Consider the following 24030-nt stretch of genomic DNA (forward strand, 5'->3'; position numbering starts at 1 on the left):
TGTTGCTTGAATACCAATTGAAAATGAAGCAAAGCAAAGTTGCAACAGAATCAGTGTCTTTGAAGCCCCACAGTATTTAGCTCTTTATTGAGATGACTCTGAAAACACTGAAAAATGGATGAACTATTGCTATTTCACGACTCACTGACTATTAATATAATTTCTTCAAGTTCGGTGGGCCTGATTTTAAAAGCCTAAGGGGCCGCATATGGGCCCCCCGGGCCATACTTTGCCCATACCTGCACGATGCATTATCCCTCACGCGTCCTTACTTTCTCCTTAGCAGAGGGGGGGGGGGGGGGGGGGGGGGGGTTGGAGAAGCAAGAAAGGAGCAGGGGACTGGTGCAGACATGTCTAACTGTGAGTGGCAGGCCAGGGAAGTTAGAGCGCCACCTGGGCACTGAAGAAGAAGTGAAGTCAAAGCATCCCAGCGGGCTCGTAGCTGCACCGTTACTGGGACCACCGCTGCCGCTGCTCCACCTTCCTCGCTGACAAATGCTTTTTGTGGAAGAGGCGTGTCGTCACTTTTCTCTCACACACACACACACACACACACACACACACACACACAATGAACTTGTGAACAGTTCAGTAATTATAGGGATTGGTTTGCAAAAAAAAACCCAAAACAAACCCTTTTAATTCAAAAACCAACAGAAGTAACATTCTAAAGGTACTCAGTGGATAAATGCATTCATTATGTTTGATCAAGAGAAAGAAATGTATCCACACTCGATGGGCACTTGGACCTAACTTTGGATTTGGAGGTCTAATGTGGCAAGCTAAAATAGTAATTATTCAAAAATAAAAACGTTCAAGACTTTTAATAACTTTAAAGAATTTTGTTAAACATATAAAAATTGCATAGGGAAAATGTATTGTATTGCAAATCAGGGCTGTCAAACAATACTTTTTTCTTTTTTTTTTAATCGTGATTAATTGCAGAATCTTCATTGTTAACTGCGATTAATCGCGCTTTCAATTGCATGTGTAAAATTATTTTTTGCATTTCAAGGCAGATTTAAGCCCAGAATGTCAAGTATTTCTGACCAGAACCCGGCCAGACGGGTCGACTACGGCTTAGTAAAACGGACAAAAAGGCTCAAGTTTGAAATGCAATAAAAAAAAAAAAAAAGAAATGAACGCATTATGGTTTGCATTTAATTCATCGCAATGAATGCGCAGACGCCGACAGCCCTAACAGTAATGTAAAAAACAAAACAAACCCTGAACCAATGAAATCCACGGCCGTGTCGGGAGTTAAACTGATGAATGAAAATTCATAAAGTCCAATGGTCATGACGTTTGTTGCCACCGCAAGGGCCAATCCTTCTCCACCCACTTCTGCAGCAGGCACAGCACGTCTATGCGCTGATAGACGCGACAAAGTTCCGTGAGCTCGGTCACCGTCTTCTGGCTGTAGCGAAACAGGAACTCCAGCGTGGGGCTGAGGGACAGGGAGCCCTGCGTCTGGTGCTCCAGCATGCTCAGTTCATCGTAGCTCATCCCCCAGCGACTGGCAAAGTTCTTCCAGTTCTTGACGGTGCAGTGGTTGGGGTCCAGCTTCAGCCGCAGTTTGTCCAGGAGATCTTTGTCGTTCATGAGGTCGCTGATCTTGGGAGCGGGCGCCGTGCAACACCACTTGTCACAGGAGTCCTTGGGTAGCTGCAGTTCTTTCGGACAGTCTGAGCTCAAACATGAAAAACAGGGGAAAATAAATTTCATTTCAATGCCGTCGCATTTTAATCTCGTGTCATTCGTAATGTTGTAATGTTGATGACCGGTGACCATCAGATGCCATGCATGGCCTTATTAGGCTTCAACATGTTCTTGTGTTTTAATACACATACTAATGAATTAATGACTTTAAAAAAAAAAAAAAAAAAAAAGTTTTAGCTTTTTGAGACAAAAGTAGGAACTAATTCATCACTGTTGCTTCTGAGTCTCCTGACACAGCTGACATCATTTCCTGGCTTTTGCAACGCCAACATGTCTTGAGTTAATGTTGCTGTTAGGTTTGAGCACGCGTCACGCGACAGAGCAAAGGCAAAGTTGAAGTGTTGACAAGTGCTTATGAAGAGATATACCCGATGAATGGCAGGTGCACTTCTCGTCATCTTCCACCGGCTGAAACACACACAACACAACTCATTTCAGCGAGCTAGTCCGTCTTTGCGTTTGGCGCGAGCAGCATTCTAAGTACTGCGCACGCGCACTGAATAAACAAAGGATGAAATATTTCCAAGTATTACTGTGACATATATGTATTAGTAAATGAATGAACAGCAAATTCATGATCTAAAACGCTTCTTTTGCACACATGACTTATAACAACCCCCCCCCACCACCCCCCCACCACACTATTGGACCTTTCATCTGTCTTCCACAAGTTGCACATGTCCCAACAAGAGCTGCATTGCACACAATTGTACATGGTGCTGTAAGTCTACACTGAAGATCTGCATCACCCTGAAGGGACAAAGATGTCTTTATGTCTCTATAAAGTGCAGTGGTTGGCACTGTCGCCTCACAGCAAGAAGGTTGCGGGTTCAATCCTGGGCGTGGGGCCTCTCTGTGAGGAGTTTGCATGTTCTCTGTGTCAGCGTGGGTTCCCTCTGGGTTCCCTCTGGGTTCCCCAGCTTCCTCCCGCAGTCCAAAGACAGGCGTGTGAGGTCAATTGGGAAAACTGTGTGTTTTGTGTGTCTTTGTATGAGGCCCTGTGATGAACTGGCCCTGCCTTCACCCAATGACAGCTGGCAGAGGCCCCAGCAGAGCCCCGACACCCTGAGTGCAGGAGGAAACAGGTATGGATGGATGGACGGATGGATGGACGGATGGATGGATGGATTTATTCATTAAATGTTCATCAGCACTACTTCTCAGAAGGTTTTCCATACGAGTGTATATTCTGTGCTCATCTTAGTGACCTGCTTTTTTTTTTCTCTCTTTGCACTCATAGCCGCACCATTAAAGGAAGTTAAACCACATCCCGTGCGCTCACAGTCAAAATTAGAAAGTGCCAGCGCACGTCAGCAGTGACGCGACGCCGATCCTCTTCATGTGAATATTCAGAGTGGTCAGATCCGAGTCAGATTCCTTAGCAACCTCTTGATTATTCTGCACGGCGACTTGAGCTCCTTGTTAATGGGTTCTTCTGGTACAGTTGCACGTACATGTCATCTAGTTCCTCAACTGATGCATCGGGTTTTTTTTTTTGAAGGAAAAAAGGTGCACATTAGCGTGCAAAAATAGAGAATGCAAAATGTAACATATGATTTTAGTTTATTTTTTCCCAAAAGAAGCTGTGGTGGATTGCTTCGTTGTCCCGGGTACTGCCTAGTTTGTATAAAACTCTCATCATTCTTTGTCATAATAAAGGGCTGGAAATTGTTGAGACAAAATTCAACCTGTTATAAGACATTTTTTTTAATATTAACTTGAAAAATAATGACGCAATAACACAAACCCTTGATGTTGCTTAACAAGTCAAAACTGGAAGTGGCATTTCTTCATGCTTCACAAAAGTGTCAACACTGACCTGTCTTATTCTGTAGAAGGCCGGGCTCAGGTATTCAGACGGCATTGAGTTACAGTGGAGGGTTACAGCACCTGGTGATGAACAACAATATTTGACAGTCACACTGATTTGCGTGTGAATTGACGAATCAATCACTCAGCCAAGGTCAAGCTAATGATGTAGAGCAGTGAGCACTGTTGACGAGTGTGTTTGATTCTGAAAGGCACCAGAGCGACTGGAGCAGGTCGGCGATGAGTCACAAGCTCACTGGCACTCGCAGTCCAAGGTTTGGACACACACTTGGGATTTTAATGGGTTTTTCTTTCATTTTCATGACCTTTGACATCGCAGGTCGTCACTCAAGGCATCGACGCTATGAATGAACACATGTGGCATATGGATGAAACAAGAAAAGTGTGAAATAATATGCCTGTTTATGTCAGATGATCTACAATAGCCACCCTTCATATAAAATGAACATATTGAGGTATCGGACGTCATGTTTCAACGTGTTGGCGCGACGTTAAACATGCTTCATTGGTCGCATTAATCCACATATGTTACACCACACACTCGACGTCTCCGCCGCGGAGCTGCCGTAGAAAGTGCTCGACACAAAGAAGGAACAGGTGTGTCCAAACCTTTGGCCGGTATAAAGAGGATACAAACATTCTATTGCTTATTTACCATGAGAATCTGTCACCTGTACAGGCGGGGCGTCTGACTGCGGGAGAGGAAAAACAAACAAGTTAGCATTTTCACGATGAAAAACCGAAACAAGCCGACCTCAGTCGATGGCGTCTGCAGCGTCGACCGCTGGCTCGTCAGCCTCAAGTTTGCTCTATTTTATTTGCACAGAGACAGCGAGCCTGTCAAGACACGCTGCTCAGTCAGCCGCTGGGCACCAATCCTCACTGCACCGAGTCTTTGCTTTTGGGAACATTTTTTTTTTTTTGGGGCAGATTGCAGCTACTTTTCTCAGTGAACAGGATGACGCCTACACACCAAAGACAAAGTGCACCGAAGCAAAAGAGGAGGACGAGACAAACGAGTGGACGCCAGCAGAGGAATACAAAGAGAGAGAGAGAGAGAGAGAGAGAGAGAGAGAGAGAGAGAGAGACATGCTCACCAATTCTGTGGTTTCTGTGTCCTCCACAGGCTCAGCGCTGCTTCTGTCTGTGGTGAGAAGGAAGAAGCTTCACTCGTGTGAAATATTACCCCCCCCCCCGACCCCCACACAATATTTCCAACCATCTTTGAATCACCGATGATTTGCCGTTGACATGGAAGGAAAGGGCACTTCCCTTTTGCCACCGGATGAATGCAAACTGACATTTGATGAGCCAGATACCCACAACTCATCATCGCATGGAATTAAACTTGAGTCTTCTCCGGTAGGGAAGGAGCCGCATGTCACGGTGAATTCAAGGAGAGGAGGGAGAGACTCGTAGACACCCCTCACTACACTGCAGCTTTAGACTTGCCTGGACACGAACAATGGCAAATGTTGCACTTGGCGTCTTTGCATTCTTCTTCCTTGGCATTTTGTTTACGTTGTCTATTTATTATTTTAACTATCCAATCAAACTCACTTTCAACCGCTTTTGCAAGTCCAGTGTGTGATAACTCGGTGTTGTGTTGGTCGCCAATGACGATTGTTCCATTTGTGTGTATGATTCAATGCAAGGGGAGCTCCTTCCAAAGCAGCGTCAACATATGGATTGATTTACACGTCTCAAAGCTGTGTGGAATCCCAGCACTTTGAAGGCGTCCGTGGCCGAAAAACCCGGGCACGGCCGAGGCTACCGGGGCTATTAGCAGCTAACAGCGCCGACGTGAAATGCAGCATTACTGTAATTGGCACGATGGCGCGGTCATACCCGCGGAGAGAAGCTTGTGTTCTGTATTGACATGTGCACTGTGATCAAATGTGCGACAATAAACACGCATTATGTGAGTAAGAATAGGCTGGATGAGATATAAAGACTGGAGACTTATGTGAAATTAAGTCTGCCGCGGTCACACTTTAATCACGGCAAAACAACAGTTTGTCTCCACGGTAATTACTTATAACATATAAGCTGGAGCGCCTGGAAGGACAAGAGTGCGACGGCGTGTCAAGATGCAAAGAGATCGGCTCGCTTTGACAAAAGTCAAGCAAACAATGCGGTTCAGTGTGGATGAGCAGCGAGCGCCCTATTTTGACCTTTTAACGTAGTGCATTAGGAGTAAGTAGAGAAAAGCAAGCAAACGATCCCATTAAGGGACGCGGCCCGGGTTTGGTTCCCCCTCCTCTGGAGAACCGAGGGCATGTAAATGCACGCTGTGCGTCGACTTCAGAAATGAAACTTAACCCACATCATAATAACTGCCAGGAGCCATAATTCCACAGGTAAACTTAACTTTCCTCCATTACGACCACCCATGTGTGTCATAAAAGGACAGATTGCAGGGTGAGGAGCGCGCACGGAGCCGCTTGCTCTTTAAGTAGTGTACTTTTCCATTTGGCCACATTAGATTAGCTTGTTTGCCCCATTGACAACAAATATAGTAAGCCACTGTAAGTCACCTGTCCTAGAAAGCCCGATTCTTCTTCTTCTTCTTTTTATTAAAGAGCTTTGGGTTTTTTTTCATCATGGCTTGAAAAATATCTTTTCTTTTAAAAAGTCAGATTTCTGCTTTTGATTAACTGACATTTAAGCATGTTCACATAATTGTCATTTTGGACTAAAACCCTCTTATGTTCCAAGTTTGTCTTGTTTTTTTGTTGTTGTTTTTTTTTTAACTGAAAACGTTGATTTGAAATGAGGCATCGCGGCAAAAAGCAAATCGCTTTTTACCATTTCTATTCAACTGAGTTGACTTCACTTCTTTGTGGATTACTGCAAAGTAACGAAGCTCCACGATCAAATACATGCTGCGGTAACTCAGCTCACGACATTTGAGTGTTTGAGGGGGCTTGGCCTCCACCATCTCTGACAGTCATGGAATAAGTTAGTCCAACGCAAAAGCTGCCAGAGAAAAGGCCAAAGGTAAAGTCTGTCCAGTCACTTTCCTCTAAAAAGTCACATGGACGCATTGTAGGTCATTTCTCTCACTTCTCTCTCTTACACACGTTTTGAATCGAGCAGTGAGACATTGTTGTGTATGTTCAATGAACTGTTTACAATAATGACATAGTAATAATAATAATAATAATAATAATAATAATAATAATAATAATAATAATAATAATGATTTAGTCATAAACTAATAAATCCGTCAAAATCTCTCTAAAACAAACTATGATCAAGTACCACGTGGTGTGGTGTCATGTACATGATAGTTTAAAAAGAAGACAGAGTTCTATGGATATTTGATGACAAAATGTGCGTCTCGAAGCGACCTGCGGGCTTCTGCTTGACTCACCAAACGCTTCTTTACACGTCCTCAAGCTGCTCATCCTCGCTACTGTGTTTCGTTCCATTTGTAGATGAGCGCCACAAAGATGGACGGGTGGATTCTTTCACGCGGCGACTGGTGTTGATTTGACAACAACCAGGAAAACAAACAAACAAACAAACAAACAAACAAACACGCTAAAAGCGGACCATGCGTCTGTCGTGAATAACAGAGGTGCGAGTGGGAAGCCAGCGCGGCCGCAGACTGGAGACAAGTTGACTGCTGGGCATGTCGGAGAGTTTATGATGCGTTCACGGTCTCCCCGGAAATCCAATCCGTCCTCGTCATAGCGATTAGACGCAAAGCAAATTGGAGATGTGCAACGCAGACAGACAACTGCTGATATACCCGATATTTATTTTATTTAACTTTTGTTGAGAAAGAAAGCAAGAACAAAAAAAATATTTAAAAAAATAATAATTATTTGTTAAGACAATTCAGCTTTTTTTATTTGTCATAGTTCCACGAAACCTTCCATAGCGAAAGTGATCATCAGCTCGTGGAAAGTGTGTGACATATTTTGGTGGGAGGGGGACACCCAGAACATTTTGGAAGAGGTACATGCAATTTCACACCATCTGGTGCATTTTACCAGGTTTTTGGATTGAAAATCATCACCATCTTTTTTATTTATTTTTCCTCATCAGAGCCAGCATGGTGTGTAACCACCAGCCACTACTATGCTCTGGTAAATTGGGTCAAGCCACCCTGATGTACCAGCAACCCCTCTGTGTGGGTGATTCCCCCTGCTGGCTGTTTCCTCCTATGGCTCCTCAGTGTCCTGACTTTTTTTTTAACTTTTTTTTTTAACATTTTTTTTTATGACTGACTGTTTCTGCGCTGTGGTGGTGGAGGTGATAATCTGTGACGCATCTGGTAGTCAAGACGGCACCAACCGAGACAAGACCTCATCAAGACTAGAGAGCATTGAGACCAAACCAAGACTTCACACATCAAAGAAAAATAACAACAAAGCAGAAAAAAATGGCCAGTATATATTTTTTTAAAATCCAACTTACTTCTAAATGGAACATCTTTTTTCAGAAAAGTGTCTTTTAATCATTTTCTTTGACATTTTGCTGCTTTGCCAACTATTTTGAACCATTTTCAAAAAACAACTTTGCTTCATGAGATTAAAAAAGAAAGAAAGAATAAACTAGTATAACGGGAGCAGCTGGATTCTTTTCTGTTTTTTATCTGTCATTGTAGTGTTGACCAGACCCAGTAAACATGCCTCCGACTCAGAGACGAGACCAGCGTTGACCAAGACCAATCTCGAGTGCTACGACTAGGAGGAGGCGGGGAGAGGGGGTGGGGGGGTCATTGACTGCAGCTCTTCAAGTTAGTGTTGTTTTTATTATCTGCATTTTATTTTTGTCAAGAACCTTGGATTAAATTTCACGCATGAGAGGCGCAATATAATACACCTTGATTTAATACAACTGGAAACAGTTTATGATTTGTCCCAACTCGCATTCCGTAGATCGTAGAAAACCAGGAAGTGGGCGGACTGAGCCTCAAACACCGAAGTCCGTACTGACATGGCGACGCTACTCGTCTCTCCAGCCGCCGACAGACGCTGAGAACTGGAGAGAGAGAGAGACAAATGCGGCAGCTTTGTGAGCGAGCAAAGCCATTTTTGTCGAGGCTTAACGTTTAATCTCATCGCTGTTTGGCAGTTGCTGGTCGACATGATTTATCTGATCTTGATTTCTGCCTTCTCCGGGGCGGTAGCGACGCTGCTGGCGCAGTTCCTGCTAATCTACTGGAGAAACCCCGAGCCCATCAGCAAGACGGTGCACGACGTCAAAGTGACACCCGAAGACGCGCTGAGGGATTACTACTTCAGCAGCCACCAAACCGAACCGGGTCGACCGCAGCAGCAGCCGCCGCAGCAGGAGGCGGCGGCGGCGGCGGCGGCGGCGGCCTCGGCCCGGCAGCAGGAGGCTGCTGCTGGCGGAGGAAGCAGCAGCAGCGGAGGAAGCCCCAAAGAACATTCACCTACGGAACCCGGCGAGGCCCAAAAATCCGAGACGTGCCACTTTTTGAACGCCATATTTCTGTTCCTGTTCAGGGAGCTGAGAGACACCCCGCTGGTCCGGCACTGGCTCACCAAGAAGATCAAGGTGGAGTTCGAGGAGCTGCTGCTGACCAAGACGGCGGGCCGCCTGCTGGAGGGACTCAGCCTCCGCGACATCTACCTGGGGAACGCGCTGCCGCTCTTCAAGAGCGCCCGGCTCATGAAGCCGGTGCTGGCCAATGACGACGGCATGCCCGAGGAGCTCAACTTCGAGGTGGACATCGAGTACAACGGCGGCTTCCACCTGGCCATCGACGTGGAGCTGGTGTTTGGCAAGTCGGCCTACCTGTTTGTCAAGATGAGGCGCGTGGTTGGCCGCCTCAGACTCCAGTTCACCCGCACGCCCTTCTCCCATTGGTCCTTCGCCTTCCTCGACGACCCATTGGTCGACTTCGAGGCCCGCTCGCAGTTCGAAGGGAGGCCGCTTCCCCAGCTCACCTCCATCATCGTCAACCAGCTCAAACGGGTCATCAAGAAGAAACACACGCTGCCCAACTACAAGATCAGGTCAGTTGGCATGGGAAGAGACGAATACACAGCGGCAGTCAAAGGCTTGGACGCAGCCGATGAATTGAATGTCTTTTCTTTCACTCTCGTGACTGTTGACATTGCAGTTTGTCACTGAAGGCATCAAAACTACGTATGAACACACACGTGGAATTATGGAGGAAAAACTAAAGTGTAAAAACAACAACAACAAAAAACAAACTCAAACACGTTTTATATTTAAATTCTTCAAAATACCTTTCATGAAAAGCATAAAGTTAAAAACATTCCAGACTGCTCCTTCCCAAGTGTCGGACCAACAGGCTCAAGAACTCCTTTGTCCATCATGCCATCACACTGTACAACTCCTCGCTTGGGGTGGGGGTGCAGAGCGCTGGGGGGAGTAGGGAAGGGAGGTGTGCACCTAGAAATGGACCCTCTTCCTATGCCGCACAGACCTGATGCTCACCCAACAACAAAGCCATATCCAGTATTTTTTATATCTATTTATATTATTCAGTTCTTCTTTTACTGTATATTGGCAATTATTTACTATTTTTCTACCTGTGTGCTTCAATCTCTTCCATCGGTGTGCTGCTTCAATTCACTGCTGCTGGAAGTTTTGATTTCCTTGAGGGAGTCAAACCAAGGGGATCAATAAAGTCTGTCTATGTCTATGTCGATGATAGTAGTCTATCCAGACAGTCTGCTTATATGGCTGATACTGTGATTGTCCTGATTGGAGTTGTTTCTTTTGGTGTGTGTAAAATAGTTAATGTGTGTGTGTGTGTGTGCAGCCACAGCTTTCAGTGCTGTCATCTAAACTAATCTGGATTTCGTAGTTGACTGGATGTTACAGCTTTTCTGGCTGCTCGCCTTAATTGTTTTTTTTTTTTTTTTTTTTTAACTTTTAATTTCAATTTGCCGCTCAGTGAGGGAGAGAAATGGAGTCGGGGTGCCCGACGGCACGACAACAGATACAGATTATTTCTCGCCCTCCCCGTCCCCACCATTCATTCTCTGCGCTTCTGCTGTTTATTATCCCACCCTTAATAACGCAATCAGATTTTCACCGCTGCCTTTGATGCTCACAGGACCATGGTGTCTCTGCTTGTAGCATCAATTGGACCACTTGAAAAGGCTGTGTGTGCTGTGTGATGTTTGTCCCCGAGTGCCCTGTGCTGCTCTGCTGCAGCGCTGGCTGTGTATACAGTGTCCATGTAGTGGAGAGCAGAGCCAGTGTTGCTGTTTACACCTGCAGCCACTTCCTCTGGAATAAACCTCTCTCAGTCCTGCTGGGGATAATTGCTCAGCACAGCAGCAAAGGTTAAATATATATATATATATATGTATATATGTATATATGTATATATATATATATATATATATATATATATATATATATATATATATATATATATATATATATATATGTATATATGTATATATATATATATATATATGTATATATGTATATATATATATATATATATGTATATATGTGTATATATATATATATATATATGTATATATGTATATATATATATATATATATATATACATATATATATATATATATATATATATATATATATATATAGATGAAAAGACTAAATATTAAGAGTCAAAGCAATGCACACATATAAAGATGAATTGATAATAAAACACAGAGGTAATGGAGGCTGGTCGGTGCAGATGTTTACTGGTAGCAGAGTTTATGATGGACTTTTTTGGCTCCGGCCTGGAGTCTGAATCACCTGTTGCAAATATTTCCTGTGTTCATTTACAGATACAAGCCCTTCTTCCCATTCCAAGTTCAAGCCGTCGGGCCAGAGTGTGATTCCGACCTGTTCATTCAGGACACCAGGCTGGTGGAAGGTCGACTGAAGGTCACCCTCATCAAATGCAGCAGGTGAGAGCTTCATTCCACTCCAGTCCTCTGGCTGCGTTATCAACACACACACTTACACCCATGGTCTGGCATGAGAAAGGATTTTGTGGAGTGGGTAACATTGTTTCCACTGGCTGTCTAGCACTGTTGAGAATGTTCAAGTGCAACATTGAATCCTCTTGTTTCGGGTGACAGGCTTTGTTTAAATGATGAATCCAATCCAGCCAGTTGGAATTGAAACGGTTCTGGTTCAGTGCTAACTGAGACCTAACTTCTGGCAAACCCAGTTTAAGTCTGGTTTAGTCTCGACAGTCTCTGAAGCTTTATTTTGACAAAGCGTTAACAGGGTTACCGATGCCTATGGAATAAATGAAGATAGTTTCAGGTGTTTGTTGCATTGTGGGTTTTTACAGACTAATGATTCTGGGCTCCTATGACCGAGAAACCTACGTCCACTGCACGCTGGAGCTGAGCAGCCACAGGTGGAAGGAAAAGACTCGCAGCTCCATCAAAAAGGTTTGTTTGTCCTCTCCCTGCTGCGCTTTCTTTCTTCCTCGCCTCCACTCGACTGATGTCTGACCTCATGGTGCGTCGTTGAGACGGCTTTGATCCCTCTCACTGGGTTTATGCATGGCTCTGCAGAAAGTTGCCTATGGAAACATTCACTTCGTTTAGGTGACTGGTGAGTAGTAATTGCATGTGCAGGGACCACCTGAAAAATGAGAATATCCAGTCAAAGTTGTTTTATTTTGGCAGTTTAACATAAAAGATGAAAGCAACGCATTTTTATCGAGCCATCCCACGCACACTGACATCTCAAGCAGTTCCGTGTTGTAACTTTGCTGACTAAGATTTTCAGCTTATTAAAAGCACAAAGCCACAAACTGAGGAAATGAGAACAGTGTGAAAAGCTTCAGTTGTGTAGCTTCAAAGAGTCCAAAGAATCCAAAACCCCTGCAAAAGGCTGCTGAGTCTTGGGTCGGCTCAGAAGAGTTCACACATGGGGGAAGGCACAGCAACCTGTTCAGGAGGTTCTCATTGTCTGGCTAGTACTGTATATATTCTGCCACTGTCTTGGCTGCTGGTTGAGCTCAAACTAAACAAAGGACGGGACGTGAACTTTTCCACAGTCGCCGGGCCAATGAGCTCTGACAAGAATCCAACCTTATCAAGAGAGAGGAGATTTGTCGCCAGTCACACCTGAGGTGTAATCACACTTTAATACAATTGAACTTTCATCTACGCTCAACTGACGATGGTCCTCATTATGTTTCCATCCAGAGTCATTTTCTAATGGCCAGCTGTATTACAGACATCACGTGAGGGTGAGGCTCGCTTGTTGGTGACTGATGATCATGTGATGGTGAACTGTCAGCTGTAATAAGCTGTAATAAGTGGCTCCATCCCAGCCTGACGCTGTCAGCTCCACCGCATTGCATTCTCTGCGGCTGAAGAATTGCCTGTCTGAGGCTCATTGAGTCCTTGTCCAGCAGGGGGCAGTGAAATATCAGGACTCTCTAGGCAATTTTCAAACGGTGTTTGTCAAATAATCATGTCAACTAAGGAATTGTATTAACAATGTACATACACACACACACACACACACACACACACACATATATATATATTTGTATATATATACACACACATGCCCAGTCCCTGTTCAGTTCAGTTGAGGCTGTGTGGATGTCTTTAACTGAGAGATACATTTTAAAATCTTGGTAATTTTGCAGTTAATTTCCAGTTTTTTTTTCTTTTTTCTCGGCGGCTTCAGGATCTTTGTTTTTGTCGCTGTTTGCTTCTTCATTAAATGTGTCTCTTTTGTGCAACACCTGAACAAACACAGTCGTTCATGGCAGCTTATGAGGAGTGTGTTGACAGAAACTTGCATTGTTGCAAAGGAAAAAAAAAAAAAAAGACAGCAGCTGTGCAACAAGACTGCCATTGATTTTCACAATGAGTGTTAACCCAAGAGGTTTAAAATAACAACAAGGCCGTCGGGCGTCTGCTGCCAACATTGAAATGAGCCGCGAATGTTTCTTGTCATGCTTACCAAAATGTGGTCATCCATCCATCGATCTACACACTGAATCCTGCACTGGGGTGGTGCAGAGCATCCCAGTGGTGTGAGGGGCAAAGCAGTGGACGCACTGGAGGAGTTGCCAGTTGCCAGCAACCATTTGCACCTGCGTGCATCCCTCTGGGTTGCCAAACGTGTGTCTTATAAAATAATCAACAAGCCCTTAAAGCAGCTCGAGGTAACGTGACTTTGATTTGATTTGATTTGATTTGATTTGATTTGATTTGATTTATTTCAAACATGAAGGAAAATTATAAAATAAAAGGGATACAAAAACCAAAACATACGAAAGAAAAGTAAAAAAAAAGAAGAAAAAAAAAAGGATAAGTTAGCAAACCCCAGTGAAATATACATTAGAATAAAGTTATTCATGTCCGTAAAGGGGTAGGAGGAAGTATACACTTATACGTACCCACCCCTAAAACAGAACAACCAAAGACAACTCCAGTTATAATATAGTGAAGGAATTAGTTTGTTGTAATTGTATTAAAGTAGAACTTGACTTTGCTACGAACGTTCAGCACTTTTATTATTACTCTCCCTCACTGCGGAGGTGGCACCATTCATCCTATTGATCCTTTATCAAACGCTTTACTGAGTTTAGAATCATACTGCTATGGTCCAAAAGTTGCCTAGAGCCGCTTTAAAGTCTTTTCACTGTGATTGTAAAGCGCTTTGGAAGGCTGACACATTGGGTTTCTAGTGTAGACCCACAGCTGTGGACAAAATAGTTGGTGCCCTTATGTTGAAATAACCGACCAAAGTAAATGAAAATGTTGCTGAATGACTGCGTGTGTCTGCACCCTTTGGTGTGAAGAAGGAGACAGAGTTGCTGCTAAGAGGCAGTTGTTTGTTTTCTCAATGTGTCAAATGGCACTTCCTGTCTTTGTGTGGGGATTTCCTGCAGCTGAGGCTAATCACTGATTAGCTCCCACACTCCCGTCTAAAAGAAACAGATTAATAATAACGAATGCAGAGCTGTTATTTCCAACGGCTGGATCCAGAACAACACAAAACTCCAAAAAAAAACCCAAACCAAAATTCTCTGGCTCAGTGGTGAGCGTGTGAGCTGGACACCACCACCACCACCACCACCTCCACCCACTGCCACCTCCAGCCCTCCATTGAACAGACGTCAGCCCAGCCGTCCTCCAGTCTTCAAAGCTCTTTTATGCCTTTTTGTCAATACTTGCATAGAAATCCACATTAACGCTGGCATTTGAGTGGGTTTTATCAGGCGTGTCCAGCGCGCCTGTCCCAGTGGGAGATTTTCTCAGGATGTGAACCCGTGTCAAGCAGAAAAGGTCAGCTGAGCGGCTCCTCCCACTCCGCTGGTGGTTGACCGATAAACGGCTTCACTGTGAAAAGATACACTTTCTCATATTTTCATATATGCCGCAAGGTGAATATGCAGTTAGTTAAAGCAATGTAGTGGTTATGTGTAACACAACGCTCGGGTAGAATCAATCAATCAATCAATCAATCAATCAAACTTTATTTATAAAGCAGATTTTAATAAATAAAGATTAAAACAAAAGTAAAATGTGGAAACATGCGGCAAAATGAACCAATAAAAGCTCTTCCCCCACCCCCTCAAATGGACCCGCCCCTCCACACAAACACACACACACATACGTCCACACACACACACGGATAACACACAGTCATAATAATTCGATTTTATTTTTGTCAACAAAGCCATATTGTGATGGTGATGGCGTAAATGTTCACCCCAGAATAATGGCCCAAAATGAATACCAATGTTGGACCTTCACCTTCGCAAACCTGCACTGAGATACAGAACCCAACAACACAGCTTTCAGTGGCTGTCCGTCCTGGGCAGAGCTGTCACGCCAACACGTTTGGCTCGGTCACCAACCTCTGTTTGAGGAGCTCTTTGTCTCTGTTATCTGACGTGAAGAAGGCCTGCAGACACGTTGGTCAGAATCTCCTGGAGCGCCTCGGTCTTCCCGAGATGTTTTTCCAAACTCTTTGATCCTCACGCTGATGAACACCAGGAGGACATTTTCTGCTTCCCACACCCAGTAGCACTCTGTGTACTTACAGTTTGACTTATCGTACATCACACAGTGTATCTAGAGTCCTTACAGACCCCCAGCCAGCCAGACCATGGACCGGTCCCTCTGCTCTGCTCAGAGAATCAATTCCAGTGCACTGGAACTGGGAGACTCTGCAGGAGTCTCTTCGCCCAAGCTGTCTTTGTGCTGATTGGCCAACGTGTGAGCAACAGCATATTTATTGATGACCTCAGTCAGAACTCATATTTATACCTTAACTGAAAAAACACTGAGGTCTTGAAAGCAGCTTGTCGGTCCGTTGCTGTTTAGACGTTCTGTGTGAGTTTTCCCTGCGTGTTTTTCTCGGAGGCCACTGTTGACGCTTCACTGCGTCGTTTACGTATTTGACAAAGAAAATCTCAATCTGAAAATGAGTTTAAGAAGAAAATATGCACTCGTCTGACGGTGATTTGAGAAAATGTCCAATCAAAATGAAGCCTTCTGCAATCCAGACCTGTTGCAAATGACACATTGATTATTCAATAACGTCACATGGTGTGAATTAGACTGCGTTGTTCCAATCTGTCCAGCGGTGGCTCTCTGCAGCAAAAAGATTGTAGATAAACAGCGTGAGAGGATTGTCCCGCAAGCTGATTTCTTTCTTCCTTGGCGTCGTTCGCGGATCAATTCGGCCTTCGGAGAAACTCAATAGACCTGCGGCACTGTGCATGACAGAGACAGACACTGTCATATTACAGTTTCCTTGCTATTTCTATCTGGAATGAGATCCTTCTGGTGCGCTATCTCATCAGGAAGTATATTACTTTTGCCATACGGCAGCGTGTCTCGCTCTCCTGTCGTTTTTGCTGTATTATTAAAAGACTGTGGTTAGCGTGGGATAGCGTTAGCGTGGGATAGCGTTAGCGCGGCCAACGTATTAACAAAATTGTAGTTTCAGGTACGCGTTGGTTAATCTGACGCTATATCGGGACATCTTAATCACATTGAGCTTTGAACAAAGCACAGGCGGAATTTGTATCAAATTACCCCATTTCTGTTTCTTTGCATCTGAAACCATCGCTGGACCACAGTGACGTCGGCTTATCTGTTTTCCTCTGTGGTATCGTTGTTATTTAGAGTAATTGTAGCCCGAGTGTATCTGCTTCTCAGTAAAAATTATGTTACACAGGACGTATTGTCAGAAGAATCAAATAAAGCAAAGCTTTTATTTTTTTCCCTGTGTGGCCTCCCCTCAGACAGACGTGGATGGATGTGACCGGCGTTGTCTCGCTTAAAATAGCTGCCAGCAGAGCCTCAGTGTTGCCGAGTTTGAAATCCGTTTATGCTCAATGTTAAGTTAAAATAAGAAAGTGCACTGTGGCAAGGCAGCGTAATTGTTTATATGAAAAATGGCTATACCATTTTTTTTTTTTTTTAGCTTGCACGAAAAAGTTTTTTTTTTGCACAAATACATTTTTGGCACAGATTTGAAGTAGGTTCATTATTTTTATTATTGTCATTATTATTATTATAAATCATCAATCAGGTTACGTTGACGCGTTTTTTTATTTTTCAGAAAGTGCCGTCTTTGAGACTATGATTATGAGATTTAAAATATCATTTGGCAGTCCCGGTAACCTGCTTTTCTTTTTATTGCTCAAGCCGTGTGTACGGTACAAAGCACGGTGGGCAACTCGATGAATGATCTGCCCATACAAATGCAAATGAGGCAGGGTGTGTGGGCGAGTCTCCATAACAACTCCTTTGTTATGATTGCTTTTGAAACCCACCTTTGGTAATCAATGAACAATTTGAAAATTCAGACGTAGACAAACGAGCAAATATTAATATTAGACTTGTGAGTCACCTGAGGGGGTGCAAACGTTCCAGTGGCACCTTGTTGTCTTTCTGTGACTTGAATGAGTGCGCTTGAGATCAGTCGGTTGAGTTCTTGCAAAATCATGCAATCTCCAGTTTGTAAGCTTTTCATGAAGTCTTTTTTCTCAATAACATTTTGCTATAATGATAGTAATAATAGAAACTCTTATTGAAATGATACTACAGGCGATCCTGATAAAGTCACTGGTGTATTTTATTTATTAAACAACAATGAATGTTTCTTGCCCTCGTTCGATTAAACAATATTTTACAAGAGGGAAAAAAAATCCCATTGATGCATGTTTTTATTTATTCAACCACAATGGCTGTCACCATATAATAGTGGAAGATGTACCAATGCTGACACAGAGAATATCTAAAATACTGAATACTTGAGTGGTGACTTTGTGCGTCAGATTGACGAGTGATGTAGACTTTGCGAGCGCGTGTGCTAGAATGTGTTTGTGTTAACGGGCCGTATTGACGTGGATGGGAGACACCTGAGCAGCTCCTGACGATGCCCATCTCTTAATCTCCGCCATCAGCATCACCCGCCGAGTTGCTAATGGAAGTGACAGCAACTTGCGACGTACGAGCCTGGCGGCGACTTGTACCCTATAAATGCACAAAGATCAATCTGACATGTTGTATTAGACTGATTTACCAAGCTGGGCAGTGATGCAGGAGGAATTACCCCTCCTCCACCCTAGTGTGCCCCTCCCCCTCTACATCCACATCCACATCAGGATGCTGCTCAGTCAAGCAACAGTTGCTTATCCATCACTGAATCGTGAAGCTGTTTTTTTTTTTTTTTTTTCACTTGCTCTGACGCGAGCCCAAGATCTAAGACAGCGTTTGCTTTGTCTGGCCAAGTTAAAAGGTCTGGATTGTTTTCTCATGGAGAATGAAAGCAGTTTGGTTGAGGTGTCAGTGATGCAATTAACAAATATTAAAATGTGCAAATGGTTTAGATAACTAAAACACGTGTAAGTGTACAGATAATTTGGTTGTGAAATGACTCAATGGAAATGACATTCTCAGTTTTTACAGACAAAACAATAAGTGTATTTATCCAGACAAATGTGTCAGTTTTAGTGTTTCAGACATTCTTGTAAATTGAACTTGTGGGAATTTGTTTAAACCTGGAGAATGTTGACAAAATACATTAAAAATAGTATGATTTTTAAAATAAAAATGGCCAAAGCTGAATAGAAAGTCGGCTATGTTGATGAAGATGATAACAAAATTCTAGAGTTGATGTATTAGTCAATAAATGAAAACAATATGAACATGTCAGAGAGGGGACAAATGGAGAAGATGTGCAGTCAGAGCGAATCTCATTGTGAAGGTAGGCTGATCTATGAGGTCTCTCATCAGCATTAGTTTGTTTTTCCTCTTTCTTTTGTCTTACTGCAACCAAGAGCCCCACCCCCTTCCTCCATCTTATTGAGTTAGGCTTAGGAATTAAGTTTGGCTTAGGTGAAAAACACAGTCCTCTGGAAAGAAGCCCTGAGTGAAATAGGCTCTCTGAAGAACACCGTATCTCATGGCCAACATTTATATTAAAAAGCAAATCAGTGTGTGTGCGTGTGTGTGTGTGTGATTATTATGGGAACTCTTTGCTGTTCACAAGTATTTTACACAAACGAGTAAGAAATGCCGTCGTATTGTAAAGACTGACGAGAGCCTTTTCCGACCACACGTCCGTCATTGCTGTAACCGAGGACTCCAAGTTGATCCTGAACTTCTCTCTTCCTCTTCCCTTCATGTCTACATTAGACAGAAGTCATTAAGGGACAATGTGGCAGCGTCGGGATGACATTTCGCCACGTTCCTGCCAGTGATGGAGATACAGTGCACGTCAGCATTGAAACGGTCGTGCCCAACTCCCCTGCAGCCATGGCAGACCTACAGAAAGGCGATCGCCTCATTGCCATCGGAGGTCTGTGATGAATTGCTTCTATTCTTTTTTGTGTGTTTGTTTGTTTGTTTGTTTGTTTTGCCCGCGTACATTCTGACCCGTTTTGCTTGTTGGCAGGTGTCAGAGTGACGTCTTCGGTTCAAGTTCCCAAACTTTTGAAGCAGGCTGGAGATCGAGTGGTGGTACTTTTCGAGCGACCGGTTCGACATCAAATGCCCCCTTTTGGAAGTCTTGGACCTCTTCCGGAGGCGTACGGGCAGCAGGTGGAAACGGGTTTTGTTTCCCATCCTGGAGGGTACGAGGAAGACCCGGCACCTATTACCACCCTCTCCGATATCTCTGACAGTAGAGACATGGACTCAGAGTTTGAGGAGTTGATCGTCGAACCCAGTACCGCAGTTACTAATGAAAGTAAGGACGATTCCTTACTTTCAGTGAACCAAAGTCCAAAAAGGACTGTGACAAACCTGGCCTCCAAGCCCTTGGGAACGATATCCCCGATCCTGACCCGCAAATTAAACCTTGTTGGTGTTCAGTCACCATTGAAGCCCCTGCTGAAGGAGTCACCAAAGCCAGTGCCTCATAAGAGCGTCGGTGATGCTGGTGAGAGTCTTCACTGTCCCACAGTTCCTTTCCCACCTTCGCAGTCGAAGCCACCGGTGCCACCGAGACCTCAGATAAGGTTGACGCCCGCTTCCTTCGAAGCCAATCTTGTGGAAAGTTCTGATTCAGTTTCAAGTTGTAGTGTAAATGTTTCTCCTGCCATGAGTCCGGTTGTCAGTGCTTTGGACAAATCTGGAGAGAAGGCTCTTCTGACTGGAGCTGCTGAGGACAAGGCTGGCACAGAAAAGATGTGCACCAAACAGGCTGAAGTGAAGCAGTTTACCAGATCAGTAGAATCTAACAGTGACCTGACGAGCACTGGGTCCAACAGTAGCAGAGCAGAACCAGTGAAGGACAAAACTTCAGAGACGGATTGCAGCACACGGGAGAGCCTCGATGACCTTTCTCTGTGGGAATCGACAGAAAGTATGTTCCGGAACCAGACGGCATCCTGGCTCAATGCGTCCGTCGTGTTGGAGGTGGAAGGCGTTCACAAGTTTCTCAATGTGGCCCTTTGGTGCAAAGATCCTTTCAAGCTCGGTGGCTTGTTGTGTCTCGGCCACGTGAGCCTGAACCTGGAGCATTTAGCCCTGGAATGTATGGCCACATCTTCAGCAGAGTACCAGAGCACCTTCAGGTTGGGGCCTCCCGAGCCCAGAGCCAATGTCAGCCGCACTGCATTGCGGAACCTAAGCACGCACAAAGGGTTCAACGAAAAGCTGTGCTACGGTGATGTCACTTTAAACTTCTGTTACTTGGCCGAGGGTGACACGGAATATACCGGCGGAGTGCCAGAAAGGGAGCGGGACCTAAGTCTCCCAGACGACGACCTCCGAGAGCGGGAGCAGATTCTGACGGCACCGCGTGATGATTTAGCCTACGGCGCCATGCATTTGGTGGAGATGCGTCACAACTTTCAGGACACTCAGTTCCAGAATCCCATCTGGTGCGAATACTGCAAGAAGAAGGTTTGGACCAAGGCAGCCTCTCAGTGTATGGTATGCGCTTACGTTTGCCACAAGAAGTGCCAGGACAAGTGTCTGGCTGAAAACCCCTTTTGTGTGGCAGCGACTGAGCGTCGCGGAGTGGACCTGGAAGCCAAAACGACCATCAACCGGGCCACCAGTGGCATCACCCGCCACATCATCAACACGAGTTCCCGACTGCTAAACCTACGCCAGGTGCCCAAGACTCGGTTGGTGGAACAGGTAGTGGACGGGCTGCCCGGAGCTGTGGAGCCCTCGCCCAAGCACACTCCCAACACTTCAGACAACGAAAGCAGTGATACAGAAACATACCCAAGTGGCACAAGCCCTTCAAAGCAAGCCGCTGGCGGCGGCGGCAGCACGAAACTGGTACGGAAAGAAGGCGGACTGGACGACAGCGTGTTCATCGCTGTGAAGGAAATCGGCCGCGACCTGTACCGAGGACTGCCCACCGACGAGCGCTCCCAGAAGCTGGAGTTGATGCTGGACAAACTCCAGCAGGAAATTGACCTCGAGCTGGAGCACAACAACGCCCTGTTGCTGGAAGAGAGGAGTTCCACAGACGCCCGGCGAAAGGGTCTCATCAGTTCTGCCCTGGTCAAGTCTGGGGAGAGGCTCCAGGCTCTCACTTTGTTGATGATCCATTACCGAGCGGGCATCGAGGACCTCGAGTCCGTGGAGAGCACGTCTCCCTCAGAACATCCAGGCTTCAAGGGCAAAGGGGAGATCCAGGAGGAGGAGACGCTGATGGAGACAGAGGTGTATGACAGTGACATTTGTAGCCCCGTTGAGGGGCAACTGCCGGATGACATCACAGAGGAGCAAATCTGCGTGGAGGCACTCCACTGAAGATCATCGGTAGAACCACGGGGACGGGGGACGCGTCTCTCGGGTTTAGGCCTCTTTTCTCTGATTGTTTTTGAAATTAAACTCGAAACATTATATTTTAAATGCTGGGTGTGTGGAGTGCTTGTTTTGTCTTTTGCTTTTCATGGTAAGCGAGAGAGACTCGTCGATGAATTGATGAAATCTGTCTGTGAAAATGTTTTGTCTAAAAAACACTAGAGAGCCGTTTTCCTTGACGGGGATGCACGTCCACATGGGTGATGACATATCAACACGCAGGCTTCATTCCTTCCCCTCCGTCATCCCCAACTTTCTGGTTTCATATGCAGATGGGAGGAGTTTCTTGTCCTGGGTATGTGTGCAATAATTACGTTGAATGTGATCGTAGGTCCTTTGTTCAGAGATTTGTTTATCGTCAAATTAAACATTTTGTTCTTGTTTTAAGGTTTGTGACGCTTAATTTTACTGTCTGTTTTTTATTTTTATTTATTTAAATTATTGTCCATTTACTCTTTGTTTCCACCGACCCACACAGCGTCTTTGAGAATGTTCTTAAGGTCACCACGTTTTGGCTGAAATGATCTTGCAAACAATAAACATTAACGGCCTGATCGACTAAGAGTTTGCGCGTGGAAAAACGGACACGGACGTCATTACTCGTAATTTGTCCGTGAGTGCGTGTGCGGAGTTTGGCAATTACGCACGCAGTCTTGGTAGATCACGCAAGCCAACAAGACACATGCCTCTCTGTCAGCACGTGCAAGCAGCTTAGCGCCCCCTACTTTTGGATGTGGGTACAACAGTGAGACACTGGCGCTGCGGTCCAGTCAGAAGGCGCTGTCGCACACTTTATCACAGTCACTACGTTGCCAAGTGTGTTTACCATGAAGGCAATTAGAGAAGTCACATGTTGTGTCCCCCCCCCCCCTCCACTGCCCCATCAAAGAAATGTAGTGATTTTTCAATTTGTAAAGTCGAATGTATGTTTGTGTAATATTGCTTTTAATGTGTGCTGTCCAGGTGAAGGTCCGCCCACTTGTGTTGCTGTGTGTTTTTATATGACTTGCAGATTTACTGCGATGTCACTTTTGTCGTTTCTTCACCCTTTGCTTTGATTATTTATTTATTTTATTTCTACTGTTGCAAAGTACAAGCAGGACATGGTGAACCTTTGACCTTTCACTGACTGCTGAGTGTGCACCGTGTCAGTCAGTCAGTCAGTCAGTCAGTCAGTCGGGTCCTGGAGGTATGGGACAGATGGCTGTCCTAGTGGGCTTCACCCCAAACCTTTGTGCTCAGCTGGTAATAAGAGGCGTAAACATTCATAAATGTATCTCGGCGTCTTGGTGACTTCATAAAGCAGTCAACTCTGTCATGCAGCTCTTTATTTCACAACTCTTTTAGTTAACACTGCTTCCTATTTCAGTTCAGAACTCCCCACAGTTTGACCACTGAGAACAATCGGTTCTGATAAACCATCCACAATATTAATCCACAATATTACTGAATGTAACTTCAGAAATAGTCCATATTCACTGAACCATGGGGATTCCAATAAGCTACCCTGGAATCAGTCAGGGCACTGGCGTTACGCAGGCAATGGGCATAATCCAAGTTTAATACAACAAATTTGTATTTTCCTTAATGTGGTTGTGTGTGTTGTTACTCATTCATTTCATTCGAGCACCAGACTGCAGGTCCGGGAAGCTCACGCCTGTTGTGTGGCTAGCGGTCGTCGTTCACCAGTGCTGTGTGTTGAGCTGTGGGCTAATTTAACATGATAACGTGTTGAAGTTGCTCAGCGCCTGCGCAGCACACGGTTCGCTGGAGCTGCTGCGCGTGGTTGCGTCTCTGTCCTCCATCAGTGGTCCTCGAGAACTCCTTCAGTTTGGCCCGTCAGGGAAAGCACTTCACCTCCACATCAACCCAGCGGTTCCCTGCCAGAGTCCTCCCGTCATCTCGCTGTTCCACAGTCGGACCGCTTCCAGCGCTTCATTCACCACGACCACTCATAATAGACAATGATGGATATTGTACATGGCTCTTTGTTTGTAAACCGTCATTATTGAGAATCAAATAAACATGCTTTAAAAAAAAAAAAAAGCAACGTGTTTTAGTTTTCTGGCTGAATACTTTCTGAAGTGATGACGACGCCTTTTTTTTTTTTTTTTCTTTGTAATTTCAAGGATTATCTCCTGGCTAAACGAGCGCTCCTTCCACACTTCCCTTGGAAACACACATTGCACCCGGCGATCAGCAGTGCCCAGGATAATGAGCCGGCAT

The 24030-nt window shown here is 44.8% G+C and overlaps 2 protein-coding genes across 2 annotated transcripts; one reads left to right on the top strand and one right to left on the bottom strand.

The window, feature by feature from the left end:
• Window positions 1-588: 588 nt before the first annotated feature.
• edaradd (EDAR-associated death domain) lies at window positions 589-7098 on the bottom strand. Its single transcript, XM_076046169.1, has 6 exons — window positions 6926-7098; window positions 4647-4693; window positions 4205-4241; window positions 3539-3609; window positions 2088-2127; window positions 589-1685 (listed from the first exon to the last, which is right to left on the bottom strand). Exons 1-6 carry the CDS (start codon window positions 6981-6983, stop codon window positions 1297-1299), a joined length of 642 nt encoding a protein of 213 aa, XP_075902284.1. The 5' UTR covers window positions 6984-7098; the 3' UTR covers window positions 589-1296.
• Window positions 7099-8464: 1366 nt separating this feature from the next.
• pdzd8 (PDZ domain containing 8) lies at window positions 8465-23821 on the top strand. Its single transcript, XM_076046070.1, has 5 exons — window positions 8465-9545; window positions 11314-11436; window positions 11829-11931; window positions 19171-19333; window positions 19430-23821. The coding sequence occupies exons 1-5, from the start codon at window positions 8650-8652 to the stop codon at window positions 21748-21750; spliced, it is 3606 nt and encodes a 1201-aa protein (XP_075902185.1). The 5' UTR covers window positions 8465-8649; the 3' UTR covers window positions 21751-23821.
• Window positions 23822-24030: the final 209 nt, after the last annotated feature.

This window comes from Nelusetta ayraudi, unplaced genomic scaffold (assembly GCF_046127955.1).
Source record: "Nelusetta ayraudi isolate G7.1 ecotype Tasmania unplaced genomic scaffold, CSIRO-AGI_Nayr_v1 ptg000089l, whole genome shotgun sequence".
In the NCBI taxonomy this organism is placed as follows: Eukaryota; Metazoa; Chordata; class Actinopteri; order Tetraodontiformes; family Monacanthidae; genus Nelusetta; species Nelusetta ayraudi.

Excerpts from the sequence above, each read along its gene's own strand:
- edaradd (XM_076046169.1), bottom strand. The coding sequence starts at position 6,983 with ATGGAACGAAACACAGTAGCGAGGATGAGCAGCTTGAGGACGTGTAAA. Across the intron at positions 3,610-4,204 it reads ACAGGTGACAGATTCTCATG|GTGCTGTAACCCTCCACTGT; the intron begins GTAAATAAGCAA and ends GTTCATCACCAG. Across the intron at positions 2,128-3,538 it reads CCTTCTACAGAATAAGACAG|CCGGTGGAAGATGACGAGAA; the intron begins GTCAGTGTTGAC and ends TGTGTGTTTCAG.
- pdzd8 (XM_076046070.1), top strand. The coding sequence starts at position 8,650 with ATGATTTATCTGATCTTGATTTCTGCCTTCTCCGGGGCGGTAGCGACG. Across the intron at positions 9,546-11,313 it reads CTGCCCAACTACAAGATCAG|ATACAAGCCCTTCTTCCCAT; the intron begins GTCAGTTGGCAT and ends GTTCATTTACAG. Across the intron at positions 11,437-11,828 it reads ACCCTCATCAAATGCAGCAG|ACTAATGATTCTGGGCTCCT; the intron begins GTGAGAGCTTCA and ends GGGTTTTTACAG.